Raw genomic sequence first — 18785 nt, forward strand, 5'->3', positions numbered from 1 at the left:
AAGTGGAATCAAGGGGGGCTTTTGGTGGCCTCCTGCTTTGGCAGGTAACAGAGGACTGATAAAAGTCCTTCACCTTCTGTGACATCCCTGGCCAATAAAAGTGATTGACCAATCTACTCCAAGTTTTATCCTGGCCAAGGTGTCTAGCTAAGGGGATATCATGGGCCAAAGTAAGGAGAAACTCTCTAAAACTCTGAGGCACTACTACCCTCCTGGTTGCACCAGGTTTGAGGTCTCTGGCCTCAGTGTACAGGAGCCTGTCCTCACAATATACCCTGTGAGTGTCACTGATATCACCCTTTTCCTGTGCAGCAGCTTGCTGCCTCAGGCTTTCAAGAGTGGGACAGGTTTCTTCTCCCTGGCACAGATCATCCTAGAGTGTCACTGTGGGCCCAACAGATCTGCCTGCTAAGGCCCAACCTCTTAGGGCTTAGTTCCCTCAGAAAATACCAAGTCCTCTTCCTGAGAAGAAGGGTTCTGGGGTGTGATCTGTTTAGAAGCTGGTCTCCCAGTCTTCTTGTACTTTCTCTTGGAGGTATGGTCAATATTTCCAGGATCCAGCACCTCTTTTCCACTCAGAGCTCTGCTCTGTGCTCTGGTCGTAACACAACCCTATCCTGAGAGACCTACCATGCTGGCATGGGTCATCAGTTCGACTTCAGCCCAAGGGGAAGTCTCCAAGTCATTTCCAAGCAGACAATCTACAGGGACAGTTGGGGATGGGGACACTACTACTTCTTTTTGGCCAACTCCCCCCGCCCCCAATCCAAAGTGGCCAGGGCAATGAGATGAACAAGAAAAAGCAAAGGAGGTCCCCTTGTTATCCGATCCGGGACAGGGGAAATACAGTAAAGTAACAATGTCCCTAACACAGAGTACATACACAGGATCTAATGGTAAGGTGATATTGGGATGTTGTCAAAGCTCAAGGAAAACACATAGTGCCACAATGTCAGGAATGAAATCAACAAGGTAAATGCAAAATATATAAAAACCATTAAAAAAAATTTTATAAATATATATATCATTTATTACAAGCATGTCAATTATATACTCATATCAATATCATAAAAACATGTTAAAATCATATCCAAGAACCAAAGATTCAATAGAGAACAGTTGTGCTTTGACAACATCCCAATATCACCTTACCATTAGATCCTGTGTATGTACTCTGTGTTAGGGACATTGTTACTTTACAGAGCAATGAGATGGACTGTGGTGACATTGGTGACTGGATAGGTCCTTCCAATCAGGTACTGATCTGAGGGAACCAGTAGCTGGGCCACCATGGTGACACTAGCCCCAGTATCCCCCAAGGCCTCTATCCTGGACCCATTATTCTTGGGAAACTTCTTGGATTTTTTCATGTTCTCTTGCCGGGCAGCACATACTAAGTCTACTCTCCCTCAAAGACTAATGTCGCCTCAGTGGTGGGGCTACTGACAGGGCCATTCCACACCTGGGATCCCATCTGGATGTTAGCTACTGCAGGTGGACTAGAGGCACTTTTCTTAGTTTTACAGCTAAGATCTTCAGTTCAGTGTCCTATTGCTTTACAATCATGACTCCAAGCCTTGTTGGGGTCTCTGTTCATATCTTCCACTCGTACCCACCCTCAGACTGTGTAGAGACTCTGGGCCCACCCTCCTGGGCAGGTTTATGGGGGCCGGTAGAAGACTCTTGATTATTTTTAGTGATACCCTCTTCCGGGGGTGAGGGGGGGGCTTTTTGGCCTCTTTATTGGTCTCCCCTGCCAGTTTTAATTTTGCTGACCCTTGTCTTGACCCAGTGGTCTGCCTTCTTCCCCCATTCTTGAGGAGAAAGTGGACCTAGGTCTACCAGGAATTGATGTAGTTTCTCTTGGTGACAATTACTTAAAAGGTTCTCCTTCGAGGGGCGTGGCCAAGATGGCGGAGGAGTGAGACGCACCTTGCGGTCCCTCCGGCGCCGATCTAGAAAAAGCACCGAATAGCACCCCCGGAACCGTACCTGGACTGGCGGTTTCGAGGCTGGAGGGTCCCGGAGCTTAGGGGCAGACTCCGAGCGGGCGAGCTCGCTTCTCGGAACGTCCTGTATAGCGGAGTTCGCTGCTGAGTCTGCGACGAGTGGAGGCCTAGCGGACGCCGGACTGGCGTAGGCGAGGACGCCGCACCGGAAGTGCGGGCAAGCGGCAGGCGAGGCGAGGTGCAGGCCGGTCGGCTGACTGGCGCGGAGCCTGGGTTCAGTGGCGGAGCTGTCCGGGGGCGGTTCCCCCCCCCCCCTGCCCGCCCTCACGAGTGGGACTGAGCGGTGCGGGGCCCCGAGTGTCGTGACCTGCCGGGACAGCGCGCGGATCGGTGGAGTTGGGCGAGCCTCAGAGGCGCAGTGAAGCCGCTGGAGAGACGGAGGTGAGCGCCTGGAGGGAACAAGGGAGGACACGGACTATCGCATTGACGAGCGGAGAGGGCCGTCGGATCGCGAAGGAGTCCCGCTGGGGAGGCGTCTCGCTCGCACTGGCCGCGCAGCGGGACAGTGCTGGTGGCGGAGTGCCTCGTCCTGCGGGGCGGCCATCAGGGCGGGCCCGTGGCGGACTGCGGCCGCGGGTGAACCCAGAGCGAGGTGCGCTTGGGCCAGAGTGCCTCACTGTTGTAGAGGCGCTGAAACGGATGCCCTGGAGACACGGAGGGGGCACGGTGCTTGGGAGACGTCCTTGCGGCCTGGCCTCGAGTGTGGATCGGGCCGGTGGCACTGTGTGGAGCTACCCGCTTGGCGCCATCGGGCGTGGGGTCCGGTAGAGGATCGGATTCGCGTGGTCCCGCCTTGTCTAAGGGGGCCTTCCTCGCTACATTGCGGTGTCCTGGAGCGGGCTATTGACGGCCCGGGTGTGGAGAAGGAAGAGTGGTGCAGGGCTGTGGCTGCGGCTCCGGCGCTTTGAGACCTGGCACAGAGGGATCGAGTGGTGAGGGGAGATCGCGTGGAGGACCGTCCGCAGTGGCCCGGATTCGTGGGGCGTCCTCTTGCGTCCTCTTGCTCCTGGAGACCCCCGCCCTGAGGTACAGTGCCTGGTTGGGACTGCTGCTGACTCGGATGTACTGACCGTGAAGGGGAGCAGGACTATTGCAACGGGCACAGCGCCTTGGGAAGGGCTTGGTGAGGCTGCCGGTGTGGAGCAGGGGTGTGGAGGCCCATCTCGGTTGCTTCACCCCGCGGACGACGACTGGCACGGTGGGTTGTGCTCATCAGCGGATTGCGATTGACTTGGGGAATAGCGTGCGATTGGTCTGGAGATGGCGGGCGTCCCGCGGAAGGGGAGGAATGGCAAGGATGGCCAGCTCAAGGGCTCCCAACCCCCGCCGTCCCCTGGGGCGAGTTCCTCGTCCTCGTCGAGGGACGATGAGGCTCCGGCCACCAAAGCCTTCATGACCGAGCTGTTTGCGTCCATCAAAGATGATATCTCCGAGCTACGGTCTCAACTCGCATCGGACCTTAGGGAGGTGAGGAGAGCCCTGGATGGGGTGGGCGAGAGGGTTGCCACTCTGGAGGACCATGATCTCACCCTGGCGAATGATGTTCATCAGTTGCAACAGGATGTGCTACGTCTCAGGGAACAGAATCTGGACCTGCAGTCCCATGCGGAGGACCTGGAGAACCGCTCCAGGCGGAACAACATCCGTATTAAGTCGGTGCCATGGGACGGGGAGTCTGGTGATCTGAGAGGCTATGTCCTGGCGCTATTCCAACAGGTCTTGGGAGACGAAGAAATTACCGACGTCAAGATGGACAGGCCTCATAGGGTTGGTCTACCTAGGCGCGGGGGGGGCCCTCCGCCTGACATCCTAGTCTGCATCCACGATTTTCAGTTGAAAGAGCGCATCCTGAAGAAGGCGCGGGAGGCTCCTTCCCTCCTGTTTCGTGGACATCATCCGCAATTGTACCAAGATTTGGCGGCTTCCACTCTACGGTAACGGCGTGAATTCCGGCCTGTGACTGCCTTTTTGAGGGAGCGCAACATTGCTTATTCTTGGGGCCACCCGTTCCGCATCATCTTCCGGTGGAATAATAGGCTTGAACAGATCAGGTCCCTTCAAGTGGCACGGGATCTCCTGGGAATCGACGAGCCGGAAACTTCACCCGGCGATAGGAGTCCTCCTGCGAGGGGCCGGCGACGGTCCCCCTCCTGGCACAGGGTGGGTGGGGAGGGGGGGAGGGGGTTGCCTGATAGGACGGCCAGCATGCAAGAACGGGTCGACGCGGTGGCTTCGGTTGCCAGCGCCACGCTCTCTGCCTCTCAGCAGGGTTCCGGGGCGGCGTGATTTCTGAAGAATGTTTGGACTGGCGTCGGAGGGACGCACCAATGCAGGTACCGTGGGTTCGTATGTACTTTATGAGAAGACACCCAGGTACGAGGCCTGTGGGGGACATCGGCTGATGTCTCCTCGCCAGCCCTTGGAGGACTTTTTTGGACTTCTGATGGTTTGTTTGGGGGTTTCCGGGGGGGGGAGGGTCTTGGGGGGGCTGTTTGGGGTGTTGGGGTTGGGGGTGAGGGGGGGTGTTGGTGGTGACGCGGAAGTATTGTGGATTGTATCATGTGGTGGTGAGCGGGAAGTTGGGAGGCGCTGTTGGTATGAGAGATGCGGGGCGATTTGGCATGGGGCTCAAGGTTGGGATTGCGGGGAGGAGGGTTGGCGGGAGCGTGATTTTAATTCGTGTTGTGACCAGGGTACCTTCTGGCGGGGGAGGAGGGCATGTCCCAGAATTATAGAGGGTTCTTGTTTTTTGTCTCACGATGCCTGTTAGCTTAGGGACCTGGAATGTTAAGGGACTGAACTCTCCGCAGAAAAGGCAAAAGGTGTGGAAGTATATAACGGACCACCAATTGGATATAGTGGGGCTTCAGGAGACTCACCTTACACGCAAAGATGAGCTGCGTCTTAAGCATAAGGCATATCCCCTGATATACAGATCCTCTGCATCCACAAAGCATAAGGGGGTGGCCCTCCTCTTCCATGCTTCGCTGCATTTTCAGCCTGTGGCGATACGCACGGACAGGGAGGGCCGCTGGTTGATGGTGAAGGGGCTGGTTCAGGGGAGGCTTTGTACTTTTGTTGTGATGTATGTTCCTAATACTGGCCAGAATAAGTTTTTGCAAGGCTTGCTGCATAAAGTGGGGGATTTTGTTGAAGGGCAGTTGTTCCTCATGGGGGACTGTAATTTGGTGTGGGACGGGGCGCTGGACTGCTCTGGCGCTCGCAGGGCGGATACTGGGGTGTTCTCTGAGATGTCTCGGCAAAAAGTTGCGGAAATAGGGTTGGTTGATGGGTGGCGGTTTCTGCATCCAACGACCAGGGATTACACGTTTTTTTCTCATGTACACCACTCATATTCACGTTTGGACCATATATTCCTTAGCCAGGCTCTTAGAGGAGATGTCCTTGACTCCACCATACTGCCCATCTCGGTCTCGGACCACAGCATGCTGGTGCTTACTTTGCGCTGGTCGTCGGCAGACACCGGGCAACGGAAATGGTATTTCCCAGCTTCGGTACTTCGGGACGAGGCTTCTAACAAGGCGCTGCGGGTGGCCATTAGGGAGTTCTTTGCCCTCAACCCGACGTCCGATACCTCAGTATCCAACACGTGGGATGCCTTTAAGGCGTCCATCAGGGGCACTAGCTTGGGCCTTAATGCACAACTCAATAGGTTGCGACGCAAGGAAAGGGAGGCCCTGGAGGCTGAATTGGCTCCTCTCGAGCAGGCGCATAAACTCAACCCCTCGAGGGTGACCCTCCGGCCTCTCACGGCGGTGCGAGGGAAACTGAGGGCACATTACAATAACAGGGCGGAGTTCACCCTACTGAGGTTGGGCCGACAGTCCTACTCTTGTGGTAACAAGGTGGGGAGGCACTTGGCCCGACAGCTTCGTGACAGACGGGAACGTGAGTACATTAGGGGGATCCGCGACTCTGTGGGACAGTTGCAGCATCGGGACGAAACAAAGGCGGCCATCTTCGGACGCTTTTACTCGGATCTATACAAGGGGGAAAGGCTGGAAACAGCGGCCCAGAGGGAGTACCTGGGGCGTCTGCCCCTCCCGCAGGTGTCCAAGGAATGGAACGAGCTTTTAGGGGCCCCGATTACCAGGGAGGAGGTGCTAGATGCTATTACGAACTTGAAGCTTCACAAGGCGCCTGGCCCGGACGGTTACACCGCTGTGTTCTATAAATCTTACGCTTCTGAGATCTGCGATTTCTTGGTCACCCTCTTTAATGACATGGCCACCTCCGGTTCCTCTACTGGCTCCCTGACGGAGGCGATGATTACGGTCTTGCCGAAGCCGGGGAAGGATCCAGCGCACTGCGCCTCCTTTCGCCCGATAGCGCTTCTTAATTTGGACGCCAAACTATACTCGGCGATCCTGGCGCGTAGGCTACAAGACCTTATGCCGGCGCTAATCCATCCGGACCAGTCTGGCTTCATCAAGGGGCGCCAGACGCATGATAACACACGTCGGGTGGTGCATCTAATAGAAAAGGCGGAAAGATTTCGTATACCGGCGGTCCTAGTGGGTCTGGACGCTGAGAAGGCCTTCGATAGGGTGGACTGGGGTTTCCTGTTCAACACCATGACTGCCTTTGGTTTTTCGGAGACTTTCATCACTATGGTGAAGGCTAATTTCTGCTGCCCCCGGTCCCGGGTTGCGGTGAATGGTCATATGTCAGCGTTCTTTACTCACACTCGAGGCACTAGACAGGGTTGTCCTCTGTCCCCCCTGCTGTTCGCGCTGAGCATCGAGCCGCTGGCGGTGCGGGAGCATGACGGGATCCGAGGTTTGCCATTCGCGGGGGAACAGCATAAGATTTCGCTCTTCGCGGACGACGTCTTGTTCTCTATTACTGATCCGGAAAGCTCGCTGCAGTGCATTAGGGAGGTCTTATTGGAATTTGAGGACGTGGCAGGCTTTAAGGTCAACTATAGCAAGTCATACATCCTGAATCTTACCCTTTCGCAGGTCGAGAGGGATCGGGTACGGCCGCTGACTCCGTTGGCCTGGGCCACAGGTTCGCTTGTCTATCTGGGGGTCCATCTGACTCCGACGGTGAGCGGGCTGTTCCAGGCCAATTTCCCATCTTTGTTGGCGAAATCCCGGGCGGAATTGGACAGATGGAAACCAACATTTCTGTCATGGCTGGGCAGAATCCATGCCGTGAAGATGGTTCTCCTCCCTAAATTCTTATATTTGTTCCAGGCATTGCCTATCCCCATAGATAGCGATTTCTTTCGGCGGCTCAAGACTCATTTATTGCGTTTCGTGTGGCAGGGGGGTCAGGCACGGGTCTCCTATGCGGTTCTCCGCCGATCGAGATCAGAGGGTGGAGTTGGGCTCCCTGACCTGCAGTTATATTACAAAGCGGCGCAACTGAGAGTGTTGGTAGAGTGGTCGCAACAAACCTCCGAGAAACATTGGCTCCATATGGACCGATGCGTTGCCGGCAGGTCGATCTGGGACTTAGCCTGGAAACCAAAGAAGGACCGCCCTCTCAACGCATATATAAGCACTCCTACAAGCACGGTGTTGAAGGTATGGGACTCACTAGCGGCGGACGCCCGTTGGACCACGTTCCCTTCGCCGTTTACGCCCTTGCATTACAACCCGGCTTTCCCACCGGCACTTCATGAAGGGCCGTTTGAGGTGTGGAGGGAGGGGGGGTGTCGGGCGTTGACCCATTTGTTCCACGGTCTGGACACCCTCACTTTCGCTAACTGTATGAGAGATTAGGGGGTCCCCCAGACTGAACAATTCCGGCATGTTCAGCTGCTTCACTGGGCTACGTCACCTGGAGTGGTGGAAGCGGCTACGAGACCGCCGACGCCGTTTGAAGCCTTTATATTACGGACATCCGCCATGAAGGGGGCCATTTCCTTCATATACCAGTTGTTGCTTCAATCGACGATAGCTCCTCGACCTCGTTATATGGGGCAATGGGAAGAAATGCTGGGGCGAGATGTCTCGGATGTGGAATGGTCGGCGCTATGGCGTGACCTGACGACCTTTAACCATTCCTTGCACCTGAGGGAAGCCCATCTCAAGACGGTCATGCAATGGTATATGTGCCCGACTAGGCTTCACCGCATTTTCCCGGCGACCTCGGATAAGTGCTGGAGGGGATGCGGCCTTCTGGGAGACTTCCGCCACATCTGGTGGGACTGTCCGGTGATCCGTCCGTACTGGGAGGAAATCCTCTCCCATATAAAGGACATATTGTCTTATCCCATTGATGCTTCTATGGCTTGTGTCCTGCTAGGGCTGCGTGACCCTGGCCTTGTTTATCAGACCAGGGCAGATAAAAAAAATTTGTGGCTATGCCTCGGCGCTGCGAAGCTCACGCTGGCTGCGGCCTGGAAGAAGAAGGATGCCCCGGCGGTATCATTGTGGCATGCGCGACTATGGAGGTTGCTCAGTTTGGAAAGAGTGGCGGACATCTTCCTTGGCCAGTATAAGAATTTCCGATTTCAGTGGGGTCCCCTGGTTCACTTTCTTTCTAAGGGGTTACCCTCGGCGGTATGTCCGGCTTCATTGAGGTCGATGCACCTCTTTCAAGTGTAATATAGATGTGGACTGAGTGTTGAGTGAATGGCGTCACCACCAGGGGGGAGGGAAGGGGTGGGATAGGACAGTTGGTTGTTTTGGTTTTTTGGGCTGTGGAGGTTCCTCGAACTGAGTATCTGCACCGCTTGTGTGGAATATGAGGGATTGGGGTCCAGCATATTGCAGCACTGGCTGTCCTGGATGGCCTGGCCTACTGATAGGCTTGTAGTACGCTTTGTACAGTGGTCCTAATTGCTACGTTGTCTCGCTCCTGGACTGGATATGCTTGTAATATAGTTTGGCACGCTGCTGCTGTGTGGACACTGATTTTACCCTGCTCTTGAGTACTGTGCGGTTCCTCCGCAGCCCTTTGTTTGTTCTCTTCTGCAATTCAAAATAAAAATTTTACACAAAAAAAAGGTTCTCCTTCATAATCAAATTATACTACCATTCAAAGTCATGTACATTATTACCACTCAACCAGCCTCCTAATGTTTTCACTGAGTAATCTGCAAAATCTACCCAGTATTGGCCTTGGGTTGTCTTGGCCTCCCTGAATCTGATCCCATACTCCTCAGTGTTGAATCCAAAGACCTCAATGAGAGTACCCTTCAAGAGGTCATAGGATGTAGCATCTTTCTCATTAGGTGTCAGAAGCCTATCCCTGCACTTTCCTGAGATCATTTCCCACAGGATAGCACTCCACAGCTTCCTGTGAACTTGTCTACTCAGACAGGCTCTCTAAAATGCAGTGAACCACTTTGTGTATCATCACCCTCTAAATATTTAGGGACAATCCCTTTGGGGATTTTGGAGTCAAAGTCTACCTCGCTATTTATTATTTTGCTGCCACCAGAGAGCGTCCTAGGCCTATCTCCGCTCTTTTTTTCTATGGCTAGGAATTTAGCTTCTAGAGCTATCCCCTTAGCCAGTTTCTGAAGATCTGCATCTTTAGTGCCTGCTTCATCTGGTACACTACAGAGGTCACTACCACCACCGATGTTGCTATCTGAGGGGGTAGTGGTGAAAGCAGTGACAATCCCCACCCCCTTCCCTCCACCTCCTCGTCTTCTTTTTCTTCTTTTCCATTGGGGGAAGTTCTGTTTGCCAGGATCTTGTCATTATCTGCCAGCAACTGCAGGAGATGAGCTTTATTTGGTTTAGGACCAATGGAAAGTTTCCATGCTTTGCTCAAATCTGTAAGTTGAGAAACTTTAAAATGTGTATAGGGACCCAGGTTGAGCTACTGGATGCTCCCTCCTGCAGTATCAGTCATGGTGTTTACAGTAAGCGGGTTCTTATAAGAGGTTTGAAAAAACTCAAGTATTTCTAAGGCCTAACTACTTTACAGTCTTTTAAGTTTCTAAAACAGTGGTTTGACTTAACCAAGGCCCTAACACTATTTTTAATAAATTTGGGGGGAAATCGACAATTGATAAAAGAAAATTCTCTCTAAAGACAATTTTTAGATTTTCTCAGTGAAATCCATTATCAATCAAGTGGTACAACAAATGTCCAAGTCTTGTACCCCACGCTGCATGCACCACCTATGTAGGAAGCTGGCTCTGTATATGATATTGCCACTAGGTGGTAATACCGTACACAGAGTCCAGGGGTCTCCCTAAAGTGTACAGGGCTCAATGTAAAACCCAAAGTGCTCTAGGAGTGGTAGTGTGGGCGAGCAGCCTTACGCCTAACACAGAGGAGTGTAAGAAATGTATTACACAACAGTGATTAATAATGGACACAGGCTCAAGAAGGCGAGCCAGACCAGTTTTAGAATTGGTCCTAATCTCTCCACCATGGCGTCCCACATTAGTGCTCATGTCTCTTTATATTATTTTTTTTATCTACTCTGTGTGCATTAATAGCGAGCTAATAGGTTTGTACTGTTTTGTCTCTTTCCCAGAGCTATCAAGCAACCCCTCTCTGCACTCCATCCTGATCCCTGCCCATACTCGGAATCAAGCTGCTGCTTCAACCCCTACGAATGCTACAGCAACATCTGGTAAGATTTGGGATTTTTCTTTGTATTAAGTGCGACAAGAGCTGACACAAGTTTGTCTTCTGTGTCTTTAGCTGAGATTGCATTAAGAATAGCCCAACATTATCTTTCCCTCCCCTGCCTACGTTAGGATTCCATCAGAGTACCACAGTGAAAAACACAAATGTATCTAACCATGCAGAAGGAGGCTGCTACATGCAATCCCCATGCACTAGAACGGCCATCTCTTTACTTCCCCTTTCAACAAAACGAACACTGAAAGAAAACTTCATTCAAAAGGAAGAATTGACAAGAAAGCTCTCAGCAGCATATTTGCAAAACATATTTGTAATTTTCAGTGTGTTTAAGAAGTTTCTCCTAACTTGTAATATCTGTACCTGTAGGTTGTTATAGTAGCGGCTAGAAATAGTGGAAATATAATCAAACCCTTAGCACATCATTTGTGCATAAGGCCATCCTCTAAATCTGTAATAAAAGCCACTGACATGTCAACAGAACGTGTTTCCTTTGAAAAAAAAACGCTAGTCTAATACTGTTTACTATATATCCTGTCAGCCAGGCTACCCTCCTTATACAACCCGTTTATAATCACTGCCAGAATTGGTGCGTATTACTCTTACCAACAGTTAGTGAATACTACTGTAATTGTGCAAACTACCCACGTACGATCAAACTTGATTAGCTCTTACTTAAGGTCCAACATATGTTTGCGGCTGGTTTGAAAACTCCCAGGACCTTCAGAGAGGAGTCTCTGCATTCATGCAGGTTGGTCCAGTAGGAATACCGCAGAGAAAACCCGAAGACTCCACTTTCTAGCAGTTGAATATGCTAAACATACCTCAGAACCCTAAAACAGAGTTCATTGAAGGATGCTAAGAGCAGGCAATACTTAATTTTGTGTACTAGAATCCATCGCCTAATTGCTATATGTGTATTGAGACTTTAACAAAGGCGATATTCTGGGGGTCATATTGCTCTGTCTATTGCTGATAAAACTGCATGTTGGGTCTGCCGTCTTCCCCTGGTTTTAAATCCTGTAATACTATACAGAATCGGAACATCTTATTTTTCCAGTATGACAAGCAAACAGGGTACAGACCTGGTCAGCACAAAGCTTCTGCAGAATCTGCAGAAAGCATTGATGTTTGCCTAATGATTAAAATCAGCAGGTACTCATAGTAGCCCTTATGCAAAAACAAATCACCCATGTCATGAAGTGTCTCCACTTTCATGGATGGTCGGCTTCAAAGGAGAATTCTTGACGTCAGTCCACAAACTCCTCTGGAAATTCTGCCAAACAAGTTAAAAGGCTTTTCCCCACCACTAAATAATGGTATCACAGTTCTGTTTTTAATGTTTAAAGAAAGGAGCCTTGTAAAGAACTAGACCATGGAAGACCTATCACAATAGTCAATTCAGCAAATGACAGAAAATTACTGTTAGTGAATGCAAATAAGACCACAATGTACAAACCACATTGCTGTCCGCCTCTTCTTGTATTGGAAAATATAAGTCTATGAGGCACATATCATTGTATTGTATTGTATTGTAATTGCATTTATATAGCGCTTACTACCCCTGACGAGGTGTCAAAGCGCTTTTTCGGCGAGTAGCACGCTACACCGGGACCCATAGAGGATTAGTGTTGAATTAGTATAGTGAAACATGCAAGTACATTTTAAGTGGTGGATAGGTTAGTCAGTTATTTGGATTTGGAATGGTAGCAGAAGGATAGAGGAGGACAAAGGTTTGTATTTATATAGCGCTTGTTGACGCATGCCATTCAGGAAGCCTATAAAGGATTAGTGGTGAATTAATATGGTGAAATGTGAGGTAATTTCAGTGGTGGATATTAGTCAGTTACTTGGAGTGAGAAGAATAGAAGAGGGATAAAAGGGGAAGAAAGATTTGCATTCATATAGCACTTGTTCCCCTGATGGGTGTTGCAGTGCTTTTCTGGCGAGTAGCACGCCACTCCGGAACCCATAAAGGATTAGTGTTGAAAATTAGTATAGTAAAACATCAAGTAATTTTAGTAGTGGATATGTTATTCAGTTATTTGGGTAGTATATTGGTATAGTTGAATATGGAATTTGAGAAGTGAACATGTTAGTCTGTTCATTTTGATTGAAAAGGATAGAGGAGGGATAAAAGAGTAAAGGATTTTTGATTTTTTTTTTAGGTCTTAGCAGTAGGAGGAGGCTTTTGGGTGAGTAAAAAGAGTTTTGGAGGGGAGGAGTCAGAGGGAAGAGTTTAGAAAGGTTTGTTTTAGGGGATCAGTATAGTAAAAAGAGGTGTCAGATGATGCAAGGAGGGGTAGAGTAGGAGAGAGTTTAGAAAGGGTTATTTTGGCGATCATAGTAGTGGTATGGGGTTTGGGATAAATGAGAGAGTGGATGTAGAAGATGTATTGATAGATGTATAGGATGAGAAATAGGGTAGTGCATTGGATATGCTTTTTCAGGAGAAAAGTAACAGACATACAGGTCCAAGTACATAGAAGGTACAGAGATGCACAATGGAAGTATGTACATGTAGACCAAAGATGATTTTTATTTCTTTATTTTTTTTCTCTTATATTATTTTACATGTTTATTCAAAGTAATACACAAAGATAGGTACATTTCAATAGTGAAAACAATTGCTTATATATTGTGGTGCATGCTGGTACATTACTCTGTACATAGTGTTGTGCGTGGTGTACATTTGTTGTGAGTGTGTTGCTCCGTTTGTGGATGTGGTTGGTGTGGGCTGTGTATTGCTAAATGAGAAAAAGTGCATAATTTCTGGCCCTAGTCCCAACCAGTCTCGAACAGGATCAAACAAGCAACTGCCCTTGTCCTCTCCGCCCTTAACAGGATCAAACAGGCAACTGCCCTTGTCCTCTCCGCCCTTAGCCTCGACGCCCGGTCTGAGATGCCCTAAGCCTGGCCTCTTATAGCCCTAGTAATCAGGTGACCCCTTCAGCCAATGGGAACCTTAGCCCTAACACTATCCAATCACAACACTAGCCCTAAATCTAGAACCAATAGGAGACCGGGACCTTACAACCAATCTTAGCCCTAGTCCAAGCACCCAATCAGTTTTAAAAAAAAAAGCTGGTCTCTACGTCCAATATAGACCGTAGCCCTACCAGTAGTTCCAACCCTAGTCCAAGCAACCCATGGCACAGGTAGCCCTAGTCCCTACTTCCAGTAGAAAGCCTAACCCTACTCTTAGTCCAAAAACTAGTCGAGCAACCAATCACACCAGAAGCCCTAGTCGCTACTTTCAATTAAAGGCCTAATCCTAGCCCTAGTCCCACCCTACTCCCAACAACCAATAACATAGGAAGCCCTAGTCCCTACTTCCAATAGAAATCCTAGCCCTAGTGCCAACCCTACATTGATTGAATCACAGACCCAGAAACCAATAAGAACCCTCAAATACTCAACCAATGAGGACATCAACCCTAATCCAATAGAAACACCAGATACAACTACCAATCAGTGTACACATGTACCAACCATTAGCAGACCATATAATGTACCAGACACCTCAGACAAGGTTTGCTGGCCAGGGAGTTAAAAACTGATTTTCCTGTTCAGAATCTTTTAGGAGAAAGACAGATTCAATCCATACTTTGGACTACTACAGGTAAAGGCCTCGCTAATTTGAAATCTAACAATACTGTTTGAATAACACTTTACTCCCTCTGCTGGCCAAAAAACGAAGTGCACAGGCCCCAGTAAACAGTTTAAACAGCTCACAGAAGCACCCTCTGGTGTAGAATATCTCTGTTGCTGGGTGGGAGGAGGCAGGGGGGCTGGTTTCACTTTGTCACCAAGGAATGAGAGGGATAAACTACAGAGGTTGGACTTCAAATCCCACAATTCAACACGTTAAATGGGAGCTATCATGGTCCGGGGAAAACCACAAGTTTAAAACACAAAACAGGTGATAAAATAGGCAATCACAGGTAGGTCAAAACTACAATTTTAAACTGTAACAACCACATGCAAAGACAGTAATCACAGAAAGGGAAAGTCGTTTTTTAAACAACTTTTTGTTTTGGGAAGAGAGAGCACTAGTCTGTCTCCTTACCACTTCCTGGACTCCGCTCACTGCATGAGAAGGATGAGTGTGACTCTGCCTCCCATCTGGTGACTGACGCATCCAACCATTTGAATTGGTAATTTTGGTTGCTTACAGTTTGATGTAGGCAAATCAAATGAATGTACATTAACACACATTAGCAGTGCCTGAAAATTTGTTTTTTTTGCGTTTGTCCCCATAAATATTGTTAATCATTTTTTCCATTTTACAGATTCAAATACAGTTGACCGTGGTCAGACCAACAATACCGCTTCAGCATCCGCCTCAAACTCAACTTGATTCCATCCAGAACCGCAGCTGCACATCAGTGGGAGGGACGGGGATTGGAAGGACTGGAGGGTGGGGACAAGGCCAGTTTCGAGTCTCTCTCAGCAACACTGGTCACGTTTTGAGAGCAAATATTTAAAACGCAAACCTGAAAAAATGGAGAAAAAAATCCCCCTTCCTGTTCATTTTAGTGGTTCCATTTTTTTTTTAAGAAAACAGATTATTATTATTGTTGTTATTATTATTTAACCTTGTAAAATATGTATAAATACAAGCCAGCTTTGTTGTATGCTGAATCTGTGGGGATGTTGATGTGAGTGGAGGGGGGAGGACAAAGTCGGGGTTGGAGCCAAAGAGGAACAAGTGCCAGGCCATATGCTTTTCTCCTGAGACAATCCTTACACGGAGGGTAAGTGGCAGTGGACTCTGGCGGTTCTGCCTCATGCTCACCTCCCCCTTAGTCCACCATTCCCAGCAAAGAGAAACACAGACACACTTGCCGATTTTACCTGAAGCTGTTTTTAACCTCTCTTTTTGCCTTTTCCCAAAATGAAGTCTCAGTCCCTTTTGTCCATGCACAGTACGACATTTGGGCGTTCGATAAATAATAAAAAAGCACAGATGGGGTGAAAAAGAAGACATTTTCCAATGTGGGTAGTTCTGTTTCTCAATGCGAATGGGGCTGGGTGAGAAATGAAGATGAGAAGAGTCATGAAATGGAACACATGATGCCTCCAGCTTGAGGCACTAAGCTTTGAGATGTTGGTGATTGACCTAAATTCCTTCCAGCAGGGATTTGCTGTTATGACGGAGATGGGTGGAGAAACCAACTTCTAAATGTAATTTGTCAGGAAAGCCTTGCTCATCAATGAGGTCTTTGTTAGCATGTGGTTATCCAGTGGCCTGCTGTGGTTGCAATGATGGCGTACTGCAACCTGCGGTTGTCTGTATAACACCTTTTATTTATTTTAAAGTTATCGTAAATACTGGACCATAAACACCTGGATTATGCCACCTCATACTATCAAGGTTCTCCACTGTAAATGCTTTGTTTCTCTGAAATACCATCATGTACCACATTGTCCCCATCGCTTGTTTTATATACTCCAATATACGTTTATTCCATAGATATGTAAGCATGTCCAGACATTTATGGAGCTCTTTACAGAGCAAACCTCATTCTCTTATTTGCCATTCTGTTGAAGCGAACTTTAGGAAATAGCCTACTCCAAACTTTTAACTCTCTGGCTCTTTGAGGACAGTACTAGCTTGTCTGAACATTTCGAAGCAGTGTTTAGCTATACAAGTCCCACACTGTGTGATTCTTGACAAACATGTTTGGTTTCGGGACTCTGTACATCAGTGCAGCAAATTGATTCTCTTCTAGGCACTTTTATAATTATACTGGCCTTAGGGTGGATATGAGTTGGTCAACTAGGAAATTTGAATTTTGTAGATGTTTCAGAATATATTTGGAGCGTTTTCCACAGGGTCTATTTTCATCTTGGATGGACTTAGAGCTGTGCAGTCCATGTCTACAGCTTGTTCGCTCTGTCTACAATTAAGCAGCCTTGCTGTACAGTCCAGGTTGGGCGCTCTCTGGGTATTGGTGTCAGAACCTGTAATGTACAGCCCAAGAAGAGAATCTTCACCTGGCAGCACTAGGCTTGCAGATCCTGGTTATACAGTGACCAGCCAGGGTAGGTGTCAGGAGTTTTGCAGTGTAGGCCATTTCATTTTAGGTGTCACTTAGCTATCAGCTTCTGGATCAAGCTGTGAAACTAAGGATCATCTTCGGATACAAGCTTGGCTGTCCACTGATGCAGGAATGGGGGACTGCACTGCAAAGTCAGTCATCTGCGGATATTTTTGTGGTGGCACTGGTTCTCTCAGTCCCAAGGTTGTCTTGTAATCCTTGTATGAAGGCCTCAGGGACGGTTCTCTATCACCGACTATCCAAACGTTCCAATGTCATCTACTGCTCAAACAGCCAGGCGTTATGTAGCAAACATCAATCCCAAATTCAAGCTGCTGTGCTGAAAGATAATTGGCCATCAAATTCAATCTTGATTCATTGTGTCCAACAGAGGGCAGTGTGCTCACCAACCACAAAGCACTTTGTGAAATGTGCCTCAGCTGCTTGGTCAATTCCTCGGTTTTTACAATGTGAACTGTAACTCTACAGGCTTCTTTTATGTTCAATGTTTTTTATTGATAACATTTGGAAGGCAGGCTTGCAAATCACATATACATTGTTGAATTTTAAATTAAATTCAGAATTTGTATTTAATTTTACTTTATCATCACCTTTGTTTTTATCACTTTTATTTATTGCTGCATGTGAAATATTGTCTTGCGCAAATCTGTCATTGGTAGAATAAAAATATATGCATCTTTACAATATAAACACTTATGTATCTTGATGGCTTTTATGGATTTGTTTGCAAAAAAGGCATACATATATATATATATATACATATTTATGTATGTAGTAACTATGCCCCCTTTTGTGACTCCAGTGGCGGACGGCCTTATATAGCTAATCTCATTTATTTGAGAAAACGTGTGGTGTTCTGCCAGGCTATGATTTGTTTGTCCCAGAGTACGCTCCTAGAAATCCCAGTGTGAAAGACTAAAATGCTGATATTTATGACTGCACTGTCACAACTACAGTGTAGTCCTAAAGATAAACTTTTTACAGGTTTATGCTCTTTGACCTAAACACATTTTGATTGTTGTTGCAACATTAAAACCATTTCTAATTTGCCAGTTGTTTTTAGAGTGTGCTGGAATGAATTCCGTCTGGTGGTTGGTGTCTTGTAGCTTACCGAACCAGTGCTTTTATTTTGACTTTGTTTCTATGATTTTGAGTTGTATTGTCTGTTCATAGTGGTAAGCAGAAGGTGACTGTATCACAGTAACTAAAATCTCTTGGCCAGTAGTCCACAGCCGAAGTAGTTCATCCCACCCTAGGTTAGCGGAGAGCTACCATTCAGGGAGGCCCTCCTCTTCACTTGATAGGTTCACTTTATGCATGCCTGCAGACATCAGGAGGTGACTAGGGAGTTACCTTGTCCAAGCTCTAATTGACGTTTGATCCTAAAGGCTTCGTGTGTCCTTGTTTAATACAGAGAGAGTGGGCAGTGCTGCACCTGACAATTCCAATATTCGACGAGGCCAGGTTTCCTAGTTCCACTTCTCATTCGTTTTGTCACGTTTCTAACCCCTAGAGAATTGCAGTAGGTTCTATTTCCAGTAGCGATTATTCTGGTGGCAATCAAAAGGGCAGAATTTGGCTGGGACGCTATTGGAAGCCCATGGTGACATGCCCCTGTCCTTGCCAATGAAGTATGCGCATCTCTGTAGAGTAGTACCTTATTGCCTGCTGAGCCTTGCTAAAGTGCAGTGATAAAGTTGTAGAAGTGCAGTTTGTGTTTGCGTTTGTTTTATGTTTAACTTAAGGTACTACATCTTCTTTTAACTGCTGCTTTCTGTGGACCGAGCCCGTGCTCTCTGCCCCTTCTAATGTTAATGCTGTCAAAGGGTGATAGAGTTTATCTTGCAAACAGGCAGTGTTGCTTGCTGAAGGTGTATTGTTTGTTCATTTAGTGGTAATTGTGTCATCAGCCTTGTGTCCTGGATTTCTGGAGCACAGAGAAGAGGTTCCTGTGCTATGTGAATATTTAGCTACGCAAAGCGGTCATTGAAGTATATGAGATTTGGTGTCTGTGTGCCTAAGACAGTAGCACAGTACAGATAGGCAGGAGACCGATTTCTTTCATGATTTATGGGTTTTTCTGCCCGTACATTCGCTCTTTCAGATCACATACTAGTATTCCGTTCATTGGT

General features: G+C 48.1%; 1 protein-coding gene across 2 annotated transcripts in view; it reads left to right on the forward strand.

The window, feature by feature from the left end:
* GSK3B (glycogen synthase kinase 3 beta) overlaps nucleotides 1-17343 on the forward strand; it is a 601292-nt gene extending 583949 nt beyond the window's left edge. For both annotated transcript variants that reach the window (XM_078656649.1, XM_078656648.1), the window contains exons 10-11: nucleotides 10479-10577; nucleotides 14881-17343. In XM_078656649.1, coding sequence (XP_078512775.1) covers nucleotides 10479-10577; nucleotides 14881-14948 — 167 coding nt within the window. In that variant the 3' untranslated portion in view covers nucleotides 14949-17343. The remainder of the gene's footprint in view (nucleotides 1-10478; nucleotides 10578-14880) is intronic.
* The last annotated feature ends 1442 nt before the right edge of the window (nucleotides 17344-18785 follow it).

The sequence above is a fragment of the Lissotriton helveticus genome, chromosome 8, assembly GCF_964261635.1.
Source record: "Lissotriton helveticus chromosome 8, aLisHel1.1, whole genome shotgun sequence".
Lineage (NCBI taxonomy): Eukaryota > Metazoa > Chordata > Amphibia > Caudata > Salamandridae > Lissotriton > Lissotriton helveticus.